General features: G+C 42.1%; 1 protein-coding gene across 1 annotated transcript in view; it reads right to left on the bottom strand.

The window, feature by feature from the left end:
- The window catches only part of LOC115105205 (cadherin-7-like), a 111382-nt gene that overhangs the window by 14731 nt on the left and 71021 nt on the right, over positions 1-25630 (bottom strand). Inside the window, exons 9-10 of the mRNA XM_029626947.2 lie at positions 6431-6548; positions 5182-5433 (exon numbers count right to left, since the gene is read on the bottom strand). Coding sequence (XP_029482807.1) covers positions 5182-5433; positions 6431-6548 — 370 coding nt within the window. The remainder of the gene's footprint in view (positions 1-5181; positions 5434-6430; positions 6549-25630) is intronic.

The following is a 25630-nucleotide window of genomic DNA, read 5'->3' as shown; positions in this document are numbered from 1 at the left end:
TAAGCTATCAGACGGTATTAGACACTTATATATACCTAAATGTTTAAAACCCATAATAACTAATAGAATTTATTTGAATTATGCTCCCTCCAGTTTCACCGGAAGTTGTTCCACTAGCGGGACACCGATCCTTTTAAGACTCCATCTCAATGTTCAATTAAGTTTACCAGCGCATTAAACTATTCTTCTGACTGTGCTGTGGTGTAAAAACCCTGTCTCTGGATTTAATGGGCAATAATGAAGACCATTGGTGATGGTTCACTGTTGTATTTTGTTTGTGGCTTAGTTAATTAAATCTCATTTGCAAGTGCAATCATTAATAGAAAAAGCGTTATAATCATGAGAGACACAACCTGTCAAAAAGTGAGAATCCTTTACACATACTGTACCTTCTCCCTATATCCACAAAGGCATGCTCAAACCCTGCAAACAAAGAGTCGTTAGGACGTCCCCAGCACGTCACGAAATGGTCGCTTGAAGTCGACAGGCGGTTTCCCCCCGCAGGTTCTGTCTAGTTCCCGGTTTGTCCCGGGCACTTCCCCGACGACGTTTTTTAGGACTTTCTTGGGATGTCGGGACATGGTTCCCTCAAGGTTTTTGTCTAGTTCCCGGTTTGTCCCAGGGACGTCACCCGATGGTCGCTAAGAAACGTTCTCCCCCCAAAAACAGAAAATCTAACCATGGTACGCGCACCCTAGTTTCATTACACATCACCCTTTGTTACTGTTGCCAAGTCCATCAAGGCCCTGATTCATGAACCACTGATCCAGTCACAGCTCTTTGGCAATGGTAGGGACACCCACACACAAACAGTGCCTTTGACAATGTGTTTTCAAGATACATAGTTGAAACACAGTACATGACTACACCATGTATGTGTATTCATACAGTCATTATTATTTAACATGTCCTCACCTGGGATTTGAATTCCCGACCTCTTGGTTCACAGCATTCTAATCATCCTGCTAAGGCACCATGTCTGAATCAATGAGTACGGTTACAATAATGTGATTATTGTGGATAGTCAGCTTAATATAATAATTTTATTAAAACGTTTACATGCTTTGCAAGAACAACGATTTTCCTAATAATCCTGTTTACACCACTGAAATCAGGCTACATAATGGCACTCTGATACATGCAGAAAATCGCCAATCAAAATAAATGTTTTACCACAGCGACCATGTTATTTTTGGGAAGCATATTTGATTCTGTGAAAACTACTTCAATGATGCATACATTCAGTTGCTCCGAATTCACTTCACTCAAGCTAAAGAGGGAGACTTGCTCGGCTGGTGCTAGCAAATGCGCAGATCAAATAATCGGCATTCCAGCGGTGTAAGTCTCCCTCTTTAGCTTGAGTGAAGTGAATTCGGAGCAACTGAATGTATGCATGTCATAATAATTTGAAAGATTTCTCAGAAAACCAGGTATTTTAATCGGCCTACGCTTACATTAATTTTGAACAGATGTTGATTAATTATTAAGTTAAGCAGAGTAAGATGTTTTAGATTACTTTTGCATAATCTGCCTACTGCCATAATCAGTTTAATATCTAATTATTACTGTCCATTAATAAACATACTCAATGAATGATTTCACATGTATGCCTATTTCAACACTTTCCACTTCAAAATCAATCTCAGCTCTTGTCACGCCCTGGTCTAAGTATTTTGTGTTTATCTTCATGTATTGGGTCAGGCCAGGGTGTGGCATGGGTTTTTGTATGTGGTATGTATATATTGGGATTGTAGCTAGTGGGGTGATCTAGCAAAGTCTATGGCTTTCTGGAGTGGTTCTCAATCAGAGGCAGGTGTTTATCGTTGTCTCTGATTGGGAACCATATTTAGGCAGCCATATTCTTTGAGTTTGTCGTGGGTGATTGTCCTTAGTGTCCTTGTTCCTGTCTACGTGTTAGGTTACACAAGTATAGGCTGTTTCGGTTTTCGCTACGTTTATTGTTTTTTTGTAGTGTTTGTATTTAGATTCGTGTTACGTTTGTTTATTAAATTATGGATCGCAATCTACACGCTGCATTTTGGTCCGACTCTCCTTCACCACAGGAAAACCCTTACAGCTCTGTTAAAAATATACTGAAGAAAAAATATTGCATTTATTGTGGTGATTCAGGAGCAACATTAAAACAGAATAATATGACCCACCAATATTAGACAACTATACTGAAAACCCAAACTCAAATTGCTGAAATAAATCAATTAGAGAAGAGTCAGATTAACTGATAACTAAAATAGCATTGCAGATGGCTCTCTTTTGCTAAGTGCAGCGATGTATTGTAGGTAATAAATGTGCAGGGGACTTCTGATATTCTAGTTTGTGGCGCAGCAGAAAGATAGCATATCCCCAAATCCAGAGGTTGTTAATTAACCTCAGGTGGGGTCATATAGAAAAGTCAGTAGCGATCAAGTCATGTTGTATGTAATCACATTGTCAATGATTAAAGACGTGTACACTATTTTAGCTGAACAGGATTCCACTTGCCTTAAAACCCCCTTACCATTTCTTTACTTATGGTTTAGAACACCTGGGACCATTACATGACAAAACTCTTGATTGGACTATGACAAAGTCCAAAGAACATTCAGGGGACCATGACACAATGTCACAAGAAAGTCCTTAAAATGTCCCTGGAACTAGACAAAACTTTTAGGTGACCATGACAAAATTTCCCAAGAACATGCTAAAAAAAGGTGCTCTGGGATGTCCCCGTGACAAACCGTGGATAAGACAAAACCTTCAGGGAACCATGACACAATATCCAAAGAACGTCCTAAAAACATCCACCAGGACGTCCCAGGGACATTCCAGTATCAAGATAAAACCTCCAAGGGACCATAACACAACGTCCCAAGAATGTTCAGGTCACCATGACACAATGTCCCAAGAGCGTCCTAAAGATGTCCACAGGTCAAACCAGGAACTATAAAAAGGTCCCCCAGAGAATGTTCCCTTGGAATCATCATGCAATGTCCAAAGGACTAGTAAATGGAAAGTCCTGAGAATGTCCTAAAAAGGTCCTGACATGGTCCTCAGTGATGTCCTGTGAATTTACAGGGAACTAGACAAAGGTCCCCCAGAGAACGTTCACTTGGGACCATCACACAACATTCTTAGAATGTTCTCAGAATTTCAGTGGGATAATGTTGCGCTGAAACCCTTAAACAACCTGATGGGAATGTCGCCGAATGTCCTCAGGACATCCCTTGTTTGCTATATTATATTCAGACACCTTGACTTTTTCCATATTTTGTTACGTTACAGTCTTATTCTAAAATGGATTAAATAATCTACACACAATACCCCATTTTAAATTTTAGAATAAGGCTGTAACGCAAAAAAAAAAAAGTCTGAATACTTTAAAAATGCACTGTACAATCACATTAGTAAGTTCTCAAAAAATGTTGAAAATAGACATTCATGAACATGGAGATAACATGAGAATACTACCCATAGAGGGTTGATCTTCATGGTTGATCTTCCCCAAGCATATCTCTGACCTTTTTAACCTGTCTCTCCTCTCTATGGAGGCTCCCATTGGTTGGAAGGCAGCCACAGTGCATACTTTATTTAAAGGGGGAGATCAAACTGATCTTAAATGTTATAGGCGGATTTATATTTTTCCATGTTTATCATAAGTGCTGGAAAAACTTGTTAATAATCAACTGACTGGCTTTCTTGATGTCTATAATATTCTCTTGGGTATGCAATCTGGTTTCCGGTCAGGTTATGGATGTGTCACTGCAACCTTGGCCAAAGCTTTTGATACGGTAGACCATTCCATTTTTGTGGGACGGCTAAGGAGTATTGGTGTCACTCGGGGGTATTTGGCCTGGTTTGCTAACTACCTCTCTCAAAGAGTGCAGTGTATAAAGTCAGAACATCTGATGTCTCAGCCATTGGCTGTCACCAAGGGAGTACCCCAAGGCACGATCCTAGGCCCCATGCCCTTCTCAATTTACGTCAACAACACAGCTGAAGCAGTAGGAAGCTCTCTCAGCCATTTACATGCAGATGAAACAGTCTTATGCTCAGCTTATACTCAGCTCTACAACAAAGCTTTCTTAGTGTCCAACAAGCTATCTCTGCCCTTAACCTTGTTCAGAACACCTCCAAAACAAAGGACATGTTGTTTGGTAAGAAGAATGCCCCGGTGTGATTACCAACTCTGAGGGTTTAGAGCTTGAGGTAGTCACCTCATACAAGTACTTGGAAGTATGGCTAGACGGTACACTATCCGTCTCTCAGCACCTATCAAATCTGCAGGCTAAGGTTAAATCTAGACATGGTTTCCTCTATCGTAATCCATCCTCTTTCCTCACAGCTGCCAAACTAACCCTGATTCAGATGACCACCCTACCCATGCTAGACTACGGAGACATAATTTATAGATCTGCAGGTAAGGGTCCTCTTGAGAGGCTTGATGTTCTTTACCATTCGGACATCAGATTTTCCACCAACGCTCCTTATAGGACACATCACTACACTCTCTACTACTCTGTAAACTGGTCATCTCTGTAATTCCGTTGCAAGATCCACTGGTTGATTCTTATTTTTAAAACCTTCTTAGGCCTCACTCCCCCCTCTGAGATACCTACTGCAGCCCTCATCCTGCACATACAACACCCGTTCTGCCAGTCACATTCTGTTGCAGGTCCCCAAAGCACACACATCCCTGGGTCGCTCCTTTTTTCAGTTCGCTGCAACTAGTGACTGGAAGGAGCTGCAAAAAAACAATCAAACTGGACTGTTTTATCTCCATATTTTCCTTCAAAGACTCAATCATGGACACTCTTACTGACAGCTGTGGCTGCTTCACTTGATGTAGTGTTGTCTCTACCTTCTTGCCCTTTGTGCTGTTGTCTGTGCCCAATAATGTTTGTACCATGTTTTGTGCTGCTTCCATGTTGTGTGCTGCTGCCATGTTGTTGTCATGTTGTGTTGCTACCATGCTGTGTTTTCATGTGTTGTCTTAGGTCTCTCTTTATGTAGTGTTGTGGTGTCTCTCTTGTCGTGATGTGTGTTTTGTCCTATATTTTTATTTTATTTTTAATCCCAGACACCGTCCCTGCAGAAGGCCTTTTCCCTTCTGTTAGGCCATCATTGTAAATAATAATTTGTTCTGAACTGACTTGCCTAGTTAAATAAAGGTTAAATAAAAAATACCCAGCAGTGTAATGATGCATCCCAGAATTGCGACCAGGGCCCCTGTACTGAGGCCAGCAGGAAGTGTGTAGGGCATGGCTCCACACGATTGGGCCACACCGTCCGAGTCACAGTCACACACGTTCACTGATAAGGTGCTGGTGCTACTGAGGGCAGGGCTTCCATTGTCGACAATCAACACGGGCAGTCGATACAGCATCTGCTCCTGTCTACGAAACCCTCCACGTTTCGTTACGATAGACGCCGTGTTGTCTGGAAGAGAGGGTCATGAACATGATCAGTCAGGAAGAAGGGGAAGAGTATTTAGAGATCAAATCCTGCATAGTCTGTGATGAGCCTACAGACTGTGGACCAACCCTATAATGATTGATATCATCTCTAATTTAAAACAACCTTAATATAGGAGATTTCTTTATCTCACAAATCACATATACTATAGCTGCAGAGACAACTTTATACTGTTTTGTTTTTATGCTTTGTTTTTTATGCTTTGTTCTACAGTTCGCAAAAACACTACAGTAAATACTTACAGTATACTACAGTCCGCAAAAACACAACAGTAAATACTACAGTATACTAGTCAGCAAAAACACTAGAGAAATTACTACAGTATGTAGTACACTTTTTTTCACTAGTATTTATACTATAGTAAACTGTAAATACTACAGTATACTATAGTATTCCTACGATAGTTTATATACACACAATATTATTTTTTCAATTGGGCAGTGACATATGAATAGTAACAACTGAGGAATAGAAGAGAAAGCATAATGGCATAATGTCAGGGTAGTCCAGAAAAAAATGTACATAGGAGGAAAATATTTTTGCAAATGGGCAGGATACCGTTAGTGATTAAATTATACTTATACTCAAATTGTGTCATTACATTTCAAAACCTGTTTTTGCCTGCACACTTCTAAACCTGCAATTAACATTCATAGATATTCTTATCCATTGAATGGATTTAAAGGTGAAAGAAACATGAATGAGCCATCAGAATCATCCTCAGAAAGTTTATTTCAGCAACTACTTTCAATCAAAAAGGTTTTGAAATGTCTAATGCTTTAAAATCCAATATTTACAAAGAACACTTCTCAATCCACACTTGGCCATGGTTGACCCTGATCTTACATACCTTACAAACCCTGATCTCTTACATTAAAAATGTTCCTCACATTCTTCTCTGTTGTCAGTAATGGACTGTTGTGAGATAATTGGAGTAATTTGACAAGGAGGAAACACCTACCTTTGTTGTCTCGGAGAGTGAAGTTGCTGTTGCTAACCACAGACGCAGGTAGGGCAAAGTAGAAGAGATGACCACTGGGAGATTCATCCTTGTCCACTGCGCTGATGGTCTGGATGACCTGTGGAACACATGACCTCACACATCCACTATGATTGTCTGAACCTCTAATGACACAACCAAATTGTGAAGCTGATCAATTGATTGATTGTTTGATTGATACAATTGCCTAATTGTTGCCACTAAAAGGTCATAAATCCATATCTGTAGTTTCTTTGTTTTAGCCTGGCATCTCCATAAGAATTAACTGTGCTGGTTGAACATGGTGCCTAATTGCGTTCACAGGTTTGAATTCATTTACAAACTAGCATAAATCTCGCTTAACACAAGGCCAATGCAATAGCGTAACTAAAATGGTGCTAATAAAGCTGATTTTGATTAATAGGAAATATTTATTTTATAACGTTAGCTATTATTTTACATCACTTAACACTTGCAGTAAGTGCTTTTTTTGGCAAGAGGAGCCTACTGCAGCCTTATAGGGATGAGATTCTCTGAAACATTATAGGGATGGATTAAATTGTTTTTTTCCGTCATCAATCTACACACAATAACCCATAATGACAAAGCAAAAACAGGTTTTTAGAAATGTTTGCAAATGTATTAAAAATAAATAACTGAAATATGACATTTACATAAGTATTCAGACCTTTTAATCCGTACTTTGTTAAACAACCTTTAGCAGCAATTACAGCATTGGGTCTTTTTGGGTATGACGCTACAAGCTTGGAGCAATTGTATTTGGGGAGTTTCTCTCATTCTTCTCTGCAGATCCTCTCAAGCTCTGTCAGGTTGGATGGGGAGTGTCGATGCACAGCTATTTTCAGGTATCTCCAGAGATGTTAGATCGAGTTCAAGTCCGGGCTGTGACTAGGCCACTCAAGGACATTCAGAGCCTTGTCCCGAAGCCACTCCTGCATTGTCTTGGCTGTCTGCTTAGGGTTGTTGTCCTGTTGGAAGGGGAACCTTTGCCCCAGTCTGAGGTCCTGAGCTCTCTTTTTTCTTCAAGGATTTCTCTATACTCTGCTCTGTTCATATTTCCCTCGATCCTGACTAGTCTCCCAGTCCCTGCCGCTGAAAAACATCCTCAAAGCATAAGGATGCCAACACCATGCTTCACCGTGGGGATGGTGCCAGGTTTCCTCCAGACGTGACGCTTGGCATTCAGGCCAAAGAGTTCAATCTTGGTTTCATCAGACAATATAATCTTGTTTCTCATGGTCTGAGTCCTTTAGGTGCCTTTTGGCAAACTCCAAGCTGGCTGTCATGTGCCTTTTACTGTGGAGTTGCTTCCACCTAGCCACTTTACCATAAAAGCCTTATTGGTGGTGCTGTAGAGACGGTTGTCCTTCTGGAAGGTTCTCCCATCTCCACAGAGGAACTCTGGAGCTCTGTCAGAGTGACCATCGGGATCATGGTCACCTCCCTGACTAGGGCCCTTCTCCCCCGATTTCTCAGTTTGGCCCAGTGGCCAAGTCTAGGAAGAGTCTTGATGGTTACAAACTTCTGCCATTTAGGAATGATGGAGGCCACTGTGTTCTTGGGCACCTTCAATGCTGCAGATTTTTTTTAGTACCCTTCCCAAGATCTGTGTCTCGACACAATCCTGACTCGGAGCTCTACGGACAATTCCTTCGACTTCATGGCTTAGATTTTCCTCTGACATGCACTGTCAATTGTGGGACCTTATGTAAACAGGTGTGTGCCTTTCCAAATCATGTCCAATCAATTGAATTGACCACAAGTGAACTCCAATTAAGTTGTAGAAACATCTCAAGGATGATCAATGGAAACAGATGTAACTGTGCTCAATTTCGAGTCTCATAGCAATAAATAAGGTGTTGACGTTTTTTTTATATAAATTATTTTAAAAATCTAAAATCCTGTTTCTGTTTGTCGTTATGAGGTATTGTGTGTAGATTGATAGTCCAATTTATGTTTTTTTAAATAAATTAGTATATTTGAGTTCAACCACAATATTTGTTGTATTTTTTTCTGTATTTTCTGGTAGATTAAACTGAAATAGCAACCAACTTTCTATGGCTTGTTTTAAAAATAGTGATATTTTGGAGATAAGTTTATTTTCAAATAACCGAAAGTGAGAGGTTGTAATCTGAACAAAGGGAAAAGGGACATTCTTTAACATGTGGTGATACATTCTTACCAATCTGCTAGAAAACCAGTTCGGATTTAAGTATAACATTTGTATGACTGATGCCTTTACTAATATTTAATCATTCATGCCCTCCAAATTCATTTTCATTATATAAATAGGCCAGTTTAATTTTGTCTGGCTTGCCCTTCCAAATAATATTGAAAACAGCCTGTCTCATCATTGTCGGTGATTAGGACAACCACTGTTGTGTCGTCGGCTAACTTAATGATGGTGCTGGAGTCGTGACTGGTCATGCAATCGTGAGTGAAAAGGGAGTACAGGGGGGGACAGAGCACGTACCCCTGAGGGGCCCCCGTGTTGAGGATCAGCACACCATGCGATTATCTGAGGACTGCACCCCGCACACAAAAGCATTACATTCATATCAGTTCTGTTATACTCACAGATATTATTTAAAACATTTTGGAAACTTTAGAGTGTTTTCTATCCAATACTACCATTATATGCATATCCTAGCGTCTGGGCCTGAGTAATAGGCAGTTTACTTTGGGCACCTCATTCATCCAAACTTCTGAATACTGCCCCCTAGCCCAAAGAAGTTAAAAGCACTTCATGTCTACAGACGTGAGTGCTACGGGTCAGTAGTCATTTAATCAGGTTACCTTAGTGTTTTTGGGCACAGGAACTATTTTTTACAATTTTATTTCACCTTTATTTAACCTCTTGAAGCTATGGGGGCGCTATTTCATTATTGGATAAAAAAAACGTGCCCGTTTTAAGCGCAATATATCACAAAAAGATGCTCGACTATGCATATAATTGTCAGCTTTGGAAAGAAAACACTCTGACGTTTCCAAAACTGCAAAATATTATCTGTGAGTGCCACAGAACTGATGCTACAGGCGAAACCAAGATGAAACTTCAAACAGGAAATGAGCAGAATTTTTGAGGCTCTGTTTTCCATTGTCTCCTCATATGGCTGTGAATGTGCCCTGAACGAACCTACGCTTTCTGCCGTTTGCCCAAGGTGTCTGCAGCATTGTGACGTATTTGTAGGCATATCATTGGAAGATTGGCCATAAGAGACTACATTTACCAGGTGTCCACCCGGTGTCCTTTGTCGAAATTGCTGCGTAATCTGCAAGCTGCACGCATTCATCCATGTGATTCAGGGGAGAGAGGAGACTTCCACGAACGATATATCCTCGAAGAGATATGTGAAAAACACCTTGAGGATTGATTCTAAACAACGTTTACCATGTTTCAGTCGATATTATGGAGTTAATTTGGAAAAAAGTTTGGCTTTTTGATGACTGAATTTTCGTTTTTTTTGGTAGCCAAACGTGACGCACCAAACGGAGCGATTTCTCCTAAACAAATAATCTTTCAGGAAAAACTGAACATTTGCTATCTAACTGAGAGTCTCCTCATTGAAAACATCCGAAGTTCTTCAAAGGTAAATGATTTTATTTGAATGCTTTTCTGGTTTTTGTGAAAATGTTGCCTGCTGAATGCTAACGCTAAATGCTACGCTAGCTATCAATACTGTTACACAAATGCTTGTTTTGCTATGGTTGAGAAGCATATTTTGAAAATCTGAGATGACCGTGTTGTTAACAAAAGGCTAAACTTGAGAGCTAGCTCATTTATTTCATTTAATTTGCGATTTTCATGAATAGTTAACGTTGTGTTATGCTAATGAGCTTGCGAATAGAATTACACTCCTGGATACAGGTTTTTTTCGTAGCTAAACGTGATGAACAAAACGGAGCGATTTCTCCTAAACAAATAATCTTTCAGGAAAAACTGAACATTTGCTATCTAACTGAGAGTCTCCTCATTGAAAACATCCGAAGTTCTTCAAAGGTAAATTATTTTCTTTGAATGCTTTTCTGTTTTTTGTGAAAATGTTGCCTGCTGAATGCTAACGCTAAATGCTACGCTAGCTATCAATACTGTTACATAAATGCTTGTTTTGCTATGGTTGAGAAGCATATTTTGAAAATCTGAGATGACAGTGTTGTTAACAAAAGGCTAAGCTTGAGAGCTAGCATATTTATTTCATTTCATTTGCGATTTTCATGAATAGTTAACGTTGCGTTACGGTAATGGGCTTGAGGCTGTAGTCACGATCCCGGATCCGGGATGGCTTGACGCAAGAAGTTAACCAGCTAGGCCAGTTGAGAACAAGTTCTCATTTACAACTGCGACCTGGCCAAGATAAGGTAAAGCAGTGCGACACAAACAACAACAGAGAGTTACAAATGGAATAAACAAACGTACAGTCAATAATACAATAGAGAAAAATCTATATAGGGTGTGTGCAAATGAGGTAAGATTAGGGAGGTAAGGCAATAAATAGGCCGTGGTGGCGAAGTAATTACAATTTAGCGATAGATGTGCAGTAGATAAATGTACAAGTAGAGATACTGGGGTGCAAAGGAGCAAATTTAAAAATATATATATATATGGGGATGAGGTAATTGGATGGGATATTTACAGATGGGCTATGTACAGGTGCAGTGATCTGTGAGCTGCTCTAAAAGCTGGTGCTTAAAGTTAGTGAGGGAGATATGGGTCTCCAGCTTCAGTGATTTTTGCAATTCGTTCCAGTCATTGGCAGCAGAGAACTGGAAGGAAAGGCGGCCAAAGGAGGAATAGGTTTTGGGGGTTACCAGTGAAATATACCTGCTGGAGCGCGTGCTACGGGTGGATGCTGCTATCAGTGAGCTGAGATAATGGCTTTACCTTGCAAAGACATATAGATGACCTGGAGCCAGTTGGTTTGGCGACGAATATGAAGCGAGGTCCAGCCAACGAGAGCATACAGTGGTGGGTAGTATCTGAGACTTTGGTGACAAAACGGATGGCACTGTGATAGACTGCATCCAATTTGCCGAGTAAAGTGTTGGAGGCTATTTTATAAATGACATCGCCGAAGTCAAGGATCGGTAAGATATACCCTCATAAAACGGACTGTTTGGCAGCAGGAGTGAAGGATGCTTTGTTGCGAAATAGGAAGCCGATTCTAGACACATAGAATATGTAGACATTTACAAATACTTAAGTCAGAACCGTCCAGAGTAGTGATGCTGGATGGGCGTTCAGGTGCAGGCAGCGATCAGTTGAAGAGCATGCATTTAGTTTCACTTGCATTTAAGAGCAGTTGGAGGCCACGGAAGGAGAGTTGTATGGTATTGAAGCTGGTCTGGAAGTTAGTTAACACAGTGTCCAAAGAAGGGCCAGAATTATACAGAATGGTATTGTCTGGTTAGAGGTGGATCAGAGAATCACCAGAAGCAAGAGTGACATCATTGATGTATACAGAGAAAAGAGTCGGCCCGAGAATTGAACCCTGTGGCACCCCCATAGAGACTGCCAGAGGTCCGGACAACAGGCCCTCCGATTTGACACACTGAACTCTGTCTGAGAAGTAGTTGGTGAACCAGGCGAGACAGTCATTTGAGAAATCGAAGCTGTTGAGTCTGCCGATAAGAATGTGGTAAATTGATAAATTCGAAAGCCATGACCAGGTCGATGAATACGGCTGCACAGTATTGTCTTTTATCGAAGGCGGTTATGATATCGCTTAGGACCTTGAGCATGGCTGAGGTGCACCCATGACCGGCTTGGAAACCAGATTGCATAGCGGAGAATGTACGGTGGGATTCGAAATGGTCGGTGATCTGTTTGTTAACTTGGCTTTCAAAGACCTTAGACAGGCAGGGTAGGATAGATATAGGTCTGTAACAGTTTGGGTCTAGAGTTTCACCCTCTTTGAAGAGGGGGAGAAAGCTTTCCAAGCTTTCCGATCTTTGGGGATCTCAGACGATACGAAAGAGAGGTTGAACAGGCTAGTAATAGGGCTTGCAACATTTGCGGCAGATCATTTTAGAAAGAGGGGGTCCAGATTGTCTATTGTGGTCTGCTTGAAACATGTTGGTATTACAGGTTAAAAATGTCAGTGAAGACACTTGCCAGTTGGTCAGTGCATGCTCTGAGTACACGTCCTGGTCATCCGTCTGGCCCTGCGACCTTGTGGATGTTGACCTGTTAAAATTTCTTACTCACATCGGCTACGGACAGGATGATCACACAGTCGTCTGGAACAGCTGATGCTCTCATGCATGTTTCAGTGTTACTTGCCTCGAAGCGAGCATAGAAGTAATTTAGCTCGTCTGGTAGGCTCCTGTCACTGGGCAGCTTGCAGCTGTGCTTCCCTTTGAAGTGTGTAATAGTTTGCCACATCCGACGAGCATCAATCTTAGTCCTGCATTGATGCTTTTTGATGTTTGATGTTTCGTCGGAGGGCATAGCGGGATTTCTTATAAGCATCCGGGTTATAGTCCTGCTCCTTGAAAGCGGCAGGTCTAGCCTTTAGCTCAGTGCGGATATTGTCTAATCCATGGCTTCTGGTTGGGGTATGTATGTACAATCACTGTGGGGACGATGTCATCGATGCACTTATTGAGACAGTCAGTGACTGATATTGTGTACTCCTCAATGCCATCGGACGAATCCCCAAACATATTCCAGTCTGTACTAGCAAAACAGTACCGTAGCTTAGCATCTGATTCATCTGACCACTTTTTTATTGACCGAGTCACTTGTGTTTCCTGCTTTAGTTTTTGCTTCTAAGCAGGACTCAGGAGAATAGAATTATGGTCAGATTTGCCAAGGGTGAGGGAGAGCTTTGTATGTGTCCCTGTGTGTGGAGTAAAGGTGGGCTTGACTCTTTTTCCCCTCTGGTTGCACATTTAACAAGCTAGTAGAAATGAGATAAAATGTATTTAATTTTCCCTGCATTAAAGTCCCCGGCCACTTGGAGCGCCGCCTCTGGATGAGTGTATTCCTGTTTGCTTACGGCCGTATACAGCTCATTGAGTGTGGTCTTAGTGCCAGCATTGATTTGTGGTGACAAATAAACAGCTAAGAAGAATAAATATGAAATCACTCTTGGTAAATAGAGTATCATGATACACTCTACCTCAGGCAAGCAAAACCTCAAGGTATTAAGCCTCCATGACATTCGTGATTTCCTTTAAGTACATAAGGGTGATTGATATCAGTTTATTTACGGCCTATTGAGGTATTTAAAACGCTATTATAATCTCACATCATAATAATAGTCTTATATTGCTTGCAGGTTTGATAAATGGTTATATATATTTTCAAAGAAGCACGGATCATCATTATTTGTACTGTCACGATTTACTAGGAGTGGTGGGTGGAATCAGGCGCAGAGAGCAGGGTTCAGTAGATTGTCAATTTATTTCAGTTCAGCCCAAGGAACATACCTTACCCACTCACCAGGCCGGTCCCGGCAATAGGACCGCAGAAACCTGCCCACATCCTGGTTTACGCGCTCCACCTGCCCATTACTCTCGGGGGGGAAAACCTGAGGTTAAACTGACCGAGACCCCCAGTCTCTCCATAAACGGCCTCCACACTCTGGACGTGAATTGGGGACCCCGATCAGAAACAATGTCCTCACATTTCTCCGCCTTGCAATACAGGTCATGCTCCAGCAGTCGCCCAAGTACCTTATACGCACCAGAGACACATGCGCCGCGCGGGTGGCAGAATAGATCAAGATGTCATCCATGTACACTACCACTCCCTGCCCGAGCAGGTCTCGGAGAATCTCATCTACGAAGGATTGGAAGACGGCTGGAGCATTCTTCAACCCATATGGCATGACGCGGTACTCATAATCACCAGATGTAGTACTAAATGCGGTTTTCCACTCATCTCCTCCCCGGATACGCGCTCCTCAGGTCCAGTTTTGTGAAGAAGCGCCCCCCGTGAAATGATTCCACCGCCGTAGCGATGAGAGGTAGTGGGTAACTAAACCCCACTGTGATGGAATTTAGACCTCTATAATCAATGCACGGACGCAGACCTCCATCCTTCTTCTTCACAAAAAAGAAGCTCGAGGAGACGGGTGATGCGGAGGGCCGAATGTACCCCTGTCCCAGCGATTCAGCAACATATGTTTCCATCGCTACCGTCTCCTCCTGGGACAATGGATACACGTGACTCCTCGGAAGTGCAGCATTCTCCAGAAAGTTTATCGCGCATTCCTCTCGACGATGGGGTGGTAATTGGGTCGCCCTCTTTTTACTGAAGGCGATAGCCAAATCGGCATATTCAGAAGGAATGCGCACGGTGGAAACCTGGTCTGGACTCTCCACCGTAGTCGCACCAACGGCAACTCCGATACACCTACCTGAACACTCCTCTGACCACCCCTTAAGAGCCCCCTGTCGCCAGGAAATCACCGGGTTATGTTGAGCTAGCCAGGGAATTCCCAACACCACTGGAAACGCAGGTGAATCTATAAGGAACAGACTAATCTGCTCCATATGATCCCCTTGCGTTACCATGTCCAGCGGCACCGTAGCCTCCCTAACTACTCCTGACCCTAATGGTCGGCTATCTAAGGAGTGCACGGGGAAAGGTAGGTCTAACGACACCAGGGGAATCCCTAGCCTTAACGCGAGCCCACGATCCATGAAATTCCCAGCTGCGCCTGAATCGACTAGCGCCTTATGCTGTAGAGAGGGGAAAAAAACAGGGAAAGAAGTCAACACATACATATGACCGACAGGAAGCTCTGGGTGAGTCTGGTGCTTACTCACCTGGGGTGATCGAGTAGTGCGCCGCCTGCCCTCCCGACTCTCAGACGAGTTCCTCCAGCACCGGTCGGCCGTGTGCCCTCGGCGACCACAACTGGTGCAGGAGGACACTCCTCCTCCGATCCCCCTCGAAGCCGCCTAATTCCATAGGGGCAGGAGGGCTGGGAAGTGGAAACGACAGGACCTGATCCGAACGCCCGCGGGCAGTTGAGACGGATAGCCAAGTCAATGAGATCATCCAGGGTGAAGGTGGTGTCCCGACATGCCAGCTCCCTGCGGACGTCCTCCCTGAGACTGCATCGGAAATGATCTATTAAGGCCCTGTCGTTCCACCCTGCTCCTGCGGCCAAGGTCCTGAACTCCAGAACAAAGTCCTGTACGCTCCTCGTCTCCTGACGCAGGTGGAACAGCCGTTCACTCGCCGCCCGACCCTCTGGTGGATGGTCAAACACAGCTCGGAATCGGCGGGTGAACTATGGGTAATTATCCCTCGCCGAGTCCGGACCATTCCACACTGCGTTGGCCCACTCGAGGGCTCGCCCAGTCAAGCAGGAGACGAGGGCGCTCACGCTCTCCTCTCCGGAGGGAGCAGGACGCACGGTAGCCAGGTATAGTTCCAGTTGGAGAAGGAAACCCTGGCACCCAGCCGCCGTTCCGTCATACTCCCGTGGGAGCGTCAGCCGAAGAGCCCCGGAGCCAGATGTGGTTGCAGGAACAGGAGGTGCTGAAGGAGGGGGTGCTGGAGATGTGGGAAGGCCACTCCTCTCCCATCGATCCATCCTCTCCATCATTTGGTCCATGGCCGAACCAATCCTGTGAAGCACGCTGGTGTGATGGAGGACCCTCTCCTCCATCGATGGGAGAGGAGACGTGGCTGCTCCTGCTGATTCCATTGTTCAGGTGCAGGATTCTGTCACGATTTACTAGGAGTGGTGGGTGGAATCAGGCGCAGAGAGCAGGGTTCAGTAGATTGTCAATTTATTCTCCGGCGCACAAAAACGGTCACCCCAACACACAGGGCGCATACAATTGACCAGCCCAAACACAGGACCAAAATAGTCCGGAGAATAACCACACGAAAACCACCATACAACAGAGTAACAAAAACAATCCCGCACAAAACAACGGCGGGACAACCTACTATATATAAGGACGCTAATTAAACTAAAATACACACAGGTGAAACTGATAAGACCAACAGACAAACGAAAAAGGGATCGGTAGTGGATAGTAGGACGGTGACGACGACCGCCGAGCACCACCCGAACAGGCAGGGGAGCCAACTTCGGCAGAAGTCGTGACATGTACGGTATAGATTAATGTGCCAAATCTGTTTATGGTCCAATAACATATTTAAAATCAGCCATCTACCTTTAGGATTTGTTTGTATATTTGTAATTTGTATATTCAGATCAAAGTTATTGTTAATTAATATCATCACCCATTTTGAATTTCTACGCCCATGGGAGAAGTATATCCCCCCCCCCCCCCACCCACAGTCCTTTTTCCACACAGCTTCATCTACAATTGTTGAATGAGTTTCCTGTAAACACAAGAGAGCCCTTTGAACGTAAATTTGTTTCATTTTATTATAAATGCTTTTTTTATAGGAATGCCTTCTGGAACATGTGAACTTCCATGTGCCTTAATATCAAAATTGTATGCCATCTGGAAATACCAATACAATTGTTACATTTTGAGCCGAGTTGGTTTAGCCACGGAAAAGGAGGGCAACCTTCCAGCTAGCCATTATTGGCAGAGATAATGAATGCCAAGAGATGAGTTTCAACGCTTCTTTCCATAACATGATCTGGTCAATACATGTAGGTAATCCTTTCTAACGTAGAAATGGATCAACACTCATGCAATTCTACTACGTGATATCTAAAGATATCACTTAGTAGGATTGCATAAGTGTTGATCTCCACTTTCTGGAGGACCGAGTTTTGAAATCAGTGGAAATAAAGTATGATAGCTAAGGAGATGGAGAAAATTATTGCGTTTGATTGTATATATGCAAACAGACTTGAAAAGAGAACACACAAGGCTGTTGTATAAAACACCTGTCTCCGGATTAAATCTTCAAACTAAGGGCAACCATGGCATCCATGAGAAAGAGGGAGAGATAAGTCTAGCTAGCTACAGTTTCAGACATTATACATTTCTAATTTTGTCAAAAAGTTGTTTTCATTTCAAGTTAAAACCTTTTTGGGATAGGGGGCAACATTTTCACTTTTGGATGAATGGCGTGCCCAGAGCGAACTGCCTCCTACTCTGTCCCAGATGCTAATATATGCATATTAAGATTAGTATTGGATAGAAAACACTGAAGTTTCTAAAACTGTTGGAATGATGTCTGTGAGTATAATGGCAGGTGAAAACCTGAGAAAAATCCAACCAGGAAGTGGGACATCTGAGGTTTGTAGTTTTTCAAAGCTTGGCCTACCGAATACACCGTGTCTATGGAGTCAAGTTGCACTTCCTACAGCTTCCACTAGATGTCAACCGTCTTTAGAAACTTGAATGAAACTTGAATGAGGATTCTACTTTAAAAGAGGGGCTCATGAGTCCTCTGAGTCAGTGGTCTGGCAGAATGCCTTGGTGTCATGACGCGCGCTCCCGACAGAGTTACCTCTCGTTCCAGTGATTTTCTTCAGACATGGGAATTCTCTGGTTGGAACATTATTGATGTTTTATGTTAAAAACATCCTAACGATCGATTCCATACATCGTTTGACATGTTTCTAAAGGACTGCAATGGAACTTTTCGAGTTTTTGTCTGGATGAAGTGCTTGCACCTCATGAAGATGAATTAGTGGGCTGAACACGCTAACAACAAGTGGCTATTTGGACATAAATGATGGACTTTTTGGAACTTTATGGAACAAATCAGTCATTTATTGTCGAACTGGGACTCCTGGGATTGCCTTCTGATGAAGATCATCAAAGGTAAGTGAATATTTATGGTGTTATTTTTTACTTCTGTTGACTCCAAAATGGCGGATATTCCTATGGCTGTTTTGGGTTCTCAACACTGTTCTCAGATTATGCTTTTTCTGTAAAGTTTTTAAAAAATCTGACACAGCGGTTGCAGAAGTCTATCTTTAATTCTGTGAATAACACTTGTATCTTTTATGAATGTTTATTATTATGAGTATTTCTGCAAAATCACTGGATGTTTTGGAATCAAAACATTACTGCACATAAGGCGCCAATGTAAACTGAGATTTTTGGTTATAAATATGCACATTATCAAACAAAACATACATGTATTGTGTAACATGATATCCTATGAGTGTCATCTGATGAAGATCATCAAAGGTTAGTGATTAATTTGATCTATATTTCTGCTTTTTGTGACTCCTATTTTTGGCTGGGAAAATGGCTGTGTTTTTTTTTGACATGGCTATGACCTAACATACCTTAAGGGAAGATTTCGGCAGTTGCTGTATGGTTAGTGAGAAAGTCCATATTGCAAATGTACGGTCCCTTACTAGACGTCCGAAATCGGGCCGAGCGGCAGGGCCGGACCTACCAGGAAGTCATCAAATGAATTTTGTCGGACATTCGGTTTCCGTTTTACAAAAATAATACGATTTTGGTCATTTTTCCGCTGTCCCGGAATATCCCACAAGAGGGCATAAGCAATCATATTGCTATTGGACAAAACATCACGATTCACGACGGGGCCTTATCTCGAAAACGGAAAATATTTCGAAGCCGAAACTCGGTGAGCGTAGGTTTGGCATAATGGGCAGTTGGCCCCGAACAAGATGGCGTCTAGGCCTCAACGGTTTTTGAGTTATGGCCATTTATCTGGGATTAAAGGTCCAACATGAAAATAGAGAAATTATTTATCCACTTCACGTCAAAGTCAAGGAGCCTCCGGTGTCAATAAAAAAAGAACCAGCCATTTATCTATCGTCATTTAAGAGAAATCGTACAACGACAGATTGGTGATGTTCACGGATAGGTGTTTTTTTTTCAATGGTTACAGATCCAGTTGCAGGGTGTTCTTACGAATCTTTTTAAAGTGTGCTGCGGAGCTCTGCGAGATTTCTGTGATTTTCTATGATTTTCTGAAATAACACACACTCACTAAACCCTCCGTAAATAACTCAGTTCTTAACGTAAAGACTTAAAACTCAGGATTCTGTAAAGGCATACCCCAATCAGGATATGAGTTTATTTATAGCTTCCTGTGCCAACCGGAAGTGCCTTAAATGGTGTCACAGTGGCAGTTTCCAAGGGTTAAAAAGGTCAGATCTTTTCAAAACTTCATATGTGTGATTAGGCAACCCCCATAAACTGTAAGTCAGTCATTTCTCCCAACAGATGTCAAAGAATAGCTCTCTCTCACACACACACACACAGAAACACACACACAGCAAGGATGGAGTGACAAAGTGCGGTGCTTAAAGACACACAAAGCCTACAATGGCATTTCCATATTCTCTAGGCCGTGCCGAGTACAACGAGATGCCCCGCTTGACCGTAGCTCGCTCGGTCTAAGCACAGCGACCATTAGAAAAGTAGGCCCAAAATGAAGGCTGGCCCTCAATGTCATTTGCTTTTGGGTGACAGTGAGAGAACCGTTAAGGTGAGAAGCACAATTCGACCTCAGGAACGTACCTGAGGTCCTCCAGATCTGTGCAAACCTTGACCGTGTGGCATTAACCCTTACCAGTTAAAAGAAGGTGTTTACATCAAAATTCAACCTGAAGCCTATGTGGGTTATGAATGCCTTATGAAGCTGTCTTCTATGACAGTCCATCAGACCACTATGAGGTCTACCTGTGTCGATTCTAAGCTTCCTGGAGCAACCAGGAAGTGGTTAAATTGACCCAAAAGGTGTTTTGATGTACATAACCTTCAAAGGTGAAAATGACTACATTCAACCCTGTGTAGATCGTAGATCAGTCAATTCTTAACTTAAAGACTTAAAACTCAGGATTCTGTAAGTGGCTATGTCAATCAAGACATGTGTTTACTTATAGCTTCCTGTGCCGACCGGAAGTGTCTTTAATTGGGTCACACTGTCAGTTTTGAAGGGTTAAAAAAGTCACATCTTTCCTAAACTTCATATGTGTGACTAGGTAACCCTCATGAACTGTAAATCAGTCATTTCTCCCAACAGATGTCAAAGAAAAGCTCTCACACGCACACACAGCAAGGATGGAGTTAAAAAGTGCGGTGCTTAAAGACACAGAGAGCAGGCAATGGCATTACCATAATCTCTAGGCCATGCCGAGTTCAACGAGATATCCCGCTTGACCGTAGCTTGCTCGGTCTAAGCGCAGCGACCATTAGAAAAGTAGGCCCAAAATGAAGCCTGCCCCACAACGTCATTTGCTTTTGGGTGACAGTGAGAGAACCGTTAGGGTGAGAAGCACAATTCGACCTCAGGTACGTTCCTAAGGTCCTCCCGATCCGTGCAAGCATAACCTTGACCGTGTGGCATTAACCCTTAATAGTTCAAAGAAGGTGTTTACTTCAAAGAGTTTGCATTGACTTCTCTCCCCATAGGAATACATTGCCTGCACACCTAAATTCAACCTGAAGCCTATATGGGTTATGAATGCCGTATGAACCTGTCTTTGGTAACAGTCCATCAGGCCAGTATGAGGTCTACCTGTGTTGATTCTAAGCTTCCTGGACCAACCGGAAGTTGTTAAAATCACCCTAAAAGTGTATGTCCATACCCTGCCTGCAGTTTGATAGACATAGTGCATTCAACCCTGTGTAAATCAGTCAATTCTTAACGTAAAGACTTAACTCAGGATTCTGTAAAAGCATACCCCAATGAGGATATGTGTTGACTTATAGCTTCCTGTGCCAACCGGAAGTGCCATAATTGGTGTCTCAGGGGCTGTTTCGAGGGGTTAAAAAAGTCAGATCTGTCCAAAACTTCATATGTGTGATTAGGCAACCCCCATGAACTGTAAATCAGTCATTTTTCCCATAAAATTTCAAAGGAAAACTAAATCACACAGACACACAACTTGGAAGGAGGGACGTATTGGGGTGCGTAGAGACTGACAGTGCCTCCAATAGTTAGCTTTGTTCGAGCTAAAAAAGAACCGTCAGACCTAGAGTTCCGAAACTTTAGAAACCTGTTCTAGACCTCAGGTCGATAGTGCGTGGTGAGTTAGATGGCTCTAGAAGGTTCTCGGACCGAGAAACAGTTTCGTACATTTGCAATGACTTCAATTCATTTTTGCATCACGAAAATGGTGACATTTAGAAATGTCCCAGAGTCGCAAGACTAGGTGCATTGCGACCGTCTCGGCCCATATAGACAGACCCCAACGTTTCTGTCCGATAGCTCATTCAAGGACCCCGTAGCAAGTCATGGAAAAAAGTGGATTTTCAGCACCAATTAGGGTGTTGCTCGGACACCAAATGACCGATCGAGCCGAAACTTGGGATTCGGGGTCGCCTCAGCTAGGCCTTACACGTAACATAAGAAATGGACCCGCAGCTAGAACGTAACTACGTGTTTTATGTTTTTTTTTATGGTTTGAACCGAAGGCGTTGTGAATTTTGGGCCAGCTCTGAAGTATGTGATAGTTGGCTACTAAACGAGTTGGAAAAAGTGGGTTTGGTGTCAGTTTGTATCAGTTTGGTGTCAGAATGACATCTAATTGACTGATGGACAGTGACTTGCTGGTGACTCTTGTCCATTTGCAATATGTTTAAACAGTGAGGTACCATCACCAAAGTGACATTCTGAAATCAACCCTAACGAGCCAATGAGATGAACCAGAATCACTGCCCAGCCATCCCGAGTTCATCGGGCCAGTCAATTTCACATTCCTGCAGGATTTTTATAGCATGACAAACTCGTGATGGTACCTGCCCATTGAACCATATTGCAAATGCACAGTGACTTTGCAAAAGTGAGAAAACATAAACAAATGGACATGATGAAATCAACACAACGAGTGATGGAAAGGTACAACTATCACTGCTCGACCATCCTGTGTTCATCAGGCCAGTCAATTTAGCATTTTTGAGCATGTCAAATTTCATATGGTAAATGCCCATTGAAACATATTGCAAATGCACGTGCACTTGCAATATGATTCAACAGTGAAAAAACATCACAAAATGGACATGATGAAATCAACACAACGAGTGATGGAAAGGAACAACTATCACTGCCCGGCCATCCTGTGTTCCCATAGCGAGCATTAATATCAGAATGACCGGTAAATGCATTTACAACCATATTTTTATTTTTGGGTTACCAGGTGCCTATTTTCAATCACCAGTTGCACAACAATGCGTATCCATCAGACTATTTTAAACAGTCCATAAAGCACTCAGGACGGCCCTGAGTGATGGAAAGGAACAACTATCACTGCCCGGCCATCCCGAGTTCATCAGGCCAGTCAATTTTGCATTTCTGCAGGATTTTTGAGCATGTCAAATTTCTTACGGCATTTGACTTTGACTTTTGACTTCCTATGAAATCATATTGTAAATGGACAAATCATATTCCTTATGCACAATTTAATTTTTTTTTAAAATTATGATAATACAATACAACTAAAGTATGTTGATATAGTTCTTATACGTGTGTAATTGACACAAAATTTGAAAGAATTTCGAAAAACGGTCCAGAAAGAACTTTTTTAAGGGTGTGTGAAGTTTTTTACACAATTTTGACATTTTTGACTTTTGACTTCCTATGAAATCATATTGAAAATGGACAAAACATATTACTTATGCGCATGTCAAAAAAAAAAAAAAATGATAATAAAATTGGACAAAAGTATATTCATACAGTTCTTACACATGTGTAATTGACCAAAAAATCGAAAGAATTTCGAAAAACGGTCCAGAAAGCACTTTTTTAGGGGGTGATACGTTTTTGACAAAAAAAACATTTTTTCAAAATGTTGCTTTTGGACGTTGAATTGGGTTACATTTCCAATATGAAAAACCATGGTGGAGCGGATTCGCCACCTGTTGAATTTTTAAAGTGTTACAACTGGCAATTACCATATGGCATTTGCAATACACTTTGCATGAATCAACGCCGAATTGGGTGGTATTGGACAATGTGTATATGGTTTGTCCGATGCCAATGACTTCCCATTCATTTTTGTCCAATACAGGGGGGTCTTCCCTTACATAATCATATGTTGTGCTTTCGCTGTTAAAGCATTTTTTAAATCGGGCATGATGGCTAGATTAACAAGATGTTTATCTTTCATTTGCTGTATTTTGTCTTTTCAACGTTAGCTGACTGGCTCACTAGTTACATCTATGATCTGTGTAGTAATATTATTCTTATCTCAGAGCCATTTACATTGCTAGTTATAGCCCAATGCTAGCTAGCTAATATTGGACCTGGTTGTTTAGCTACCTGCAGATTCATGCACGGTAGTAACGTTATGAGTTGGGATTATGGTTCATTGTTTAGCTAGCTAGCTACATAGCTAAACAAAACAACTCCACTATTTAAGTAACCATTTCTATAGAATGTTTATGATGTCACTGTTAATAACAGTAGCTGGTAAATTCGCCCTGGATGTCTACTCCGATTTCAGAGAACTCTTGTCTGTGTTTTCCAGAGCGCAGAATAACTGACAAATTTATGAACGCTCAACACCCGTTGAATGTGGCTGATGTCAGTATGCGTGGCAAAAAATGTAATTAAATTGTTGACAGCAGCACAGTTGCAGTCACGAACCCACTGGAATACATTGAAACTGTCACACCAAGATTTGTTTCACCTGTGCTTGTCCCCACCCCCCTCCAGGTGTCGCCCATCTTCCCCATTATCCCCTGTGTATTTATACCTGTTTGTCTGTTGCCAGTTTGTTTTGTTTTGTGAAACCTACCAGCGTTTGTTCCCTTGCTCCTGTCTGTTCTTGCTACTGTGTTCTAGTCCTTCCTGGTTTTGACCATTCTGCCTGCCCTGACCCTGAGCCTGCCTGCCATTCTGGACCTTTTGCACCCTCTCTGGATTACTGACCTCTGCCTGCCTTTGACCTGTCGTTTGCCTGCCCCTGTTTTAGAAATACATTTTTGTTTCTTCGACACTGTCTGCATCTGGGTCATACCTGAAACCTTATTAAAACAGCCTAACCAGCTCTGATAGGGTGAGCTGTTCTCTCATTTGTGACTTCGGAAGTAGCTAGCAAGCTAGGAAAAGTTAGCCAGTTAGCTTGGGTCAGAATGCTTGAATCAACCCTACTCCTCTGTGCGCCCCTGAACAAGCCAGTTAACCCACTGTTCCTAGGCTGTCATTGAAAATAAGAATTTGTTCTTAACTGACTTGCCTAAGGATGTTGTTAAGGATAGGGGGCAGTATTTCCCCTTTGGATGAATTGCGTGCCCATAGTGAACTGCATCAAAATCTGTCCTAAATTGCTAATATTTGCATATTATAATTAATATTGGATAGAAAACATACTAAAGTTTCTAAAACTGTTTGAATTATGTCTGTGAGTATAACAGAACTCACAGGGCAGGCAATCTTGCAAACTAGTTTTGAAATCCTGAAAGTTGGGGCAACTTTGACGTCATCGCCCCCTCCCTTCCCAACAAGTATGGATCTGGAAACACTTCCTATGTCTTCCACTAGATGTCCTCATTCAGTAGAAAGTGTAATGGAGCATTTGCTGTGAACTTTGACCTAATGGGAAGGAATGTGCTAGAGTGTCGCAAAAGATTCATGTGCTTGAAGGCGCGTATGCGTTGGAGTGCTTCGTCTGTTCCAATCAGCCCCAGATGAACTAGGATGTCCCGGTTGGAATGCTATTCGATGTGTATGATTATAACATCCTGAAGACTGATTCTGCACTTAGTTTGACCAGTTTCGTTGACCTGTAACATGTAATTTGGAAGTTTTGATGCAAAATTATCCTGGACCAGAAGTAATTTTTTGGGCATTTGAGCTGAAAGTGGTAGCAGATGCTGCTACATGAACACTAGAATTGAACATTATGAAACAAAACTATTTATTTTGTTGAACTAGGACTCCTTGCGCTACATTCTGATCGAAGATCATCAAAGGTAAGGGAATATTTATGTTGTAATTTTGTATTTCTGTTGACTCCAACATAGCGGAGAAATATTGTTACGTCTGAGCGCTGTCTCAGATTATTGCAATGTTAGGCTTTTTCATTAAGAACCAGTGTATCTTTTTAATTATATGTAGAACATGTATCTTTAGTCAAAGTTTATGATGAGTATTTCTGTTATCTGGCGTAGCTTTCTATAATTCCTCCGGACATTTTGGAGAATTCTCTGAACATGGCGTCAATGTAAACCCGAGATTTATGGATATAAAATGCATATTATCGAACAAAACATAAATGTACTGTGTAACATGTCATATGACTGTCATCTGATGAAGATTTTCAAGAGGTTAGT

Source organism: Oncorhynchus nerka, linkage group LG22, assembly GCF_034236695.1.
Source record: "Oncorhynchus nerka isolate Pitt River linkage group LG22, Oner_Uvic_2.0, whole genome shotgun sequence".
In the NCBI taxonomy this organism is placed as follows: domain Eukaryota; kingdom Metazoa; phylum Chordata; class Actinopteri; order Salmoniformes; family Salmonidae; genus Oncorhynchus; species Oncorhynchus nerka.
The sequence above is the reverse complement of the archived record's forward strand: the minus strand, read 5'-3'. Positions and strand labels throughout refer to the sequence as shown.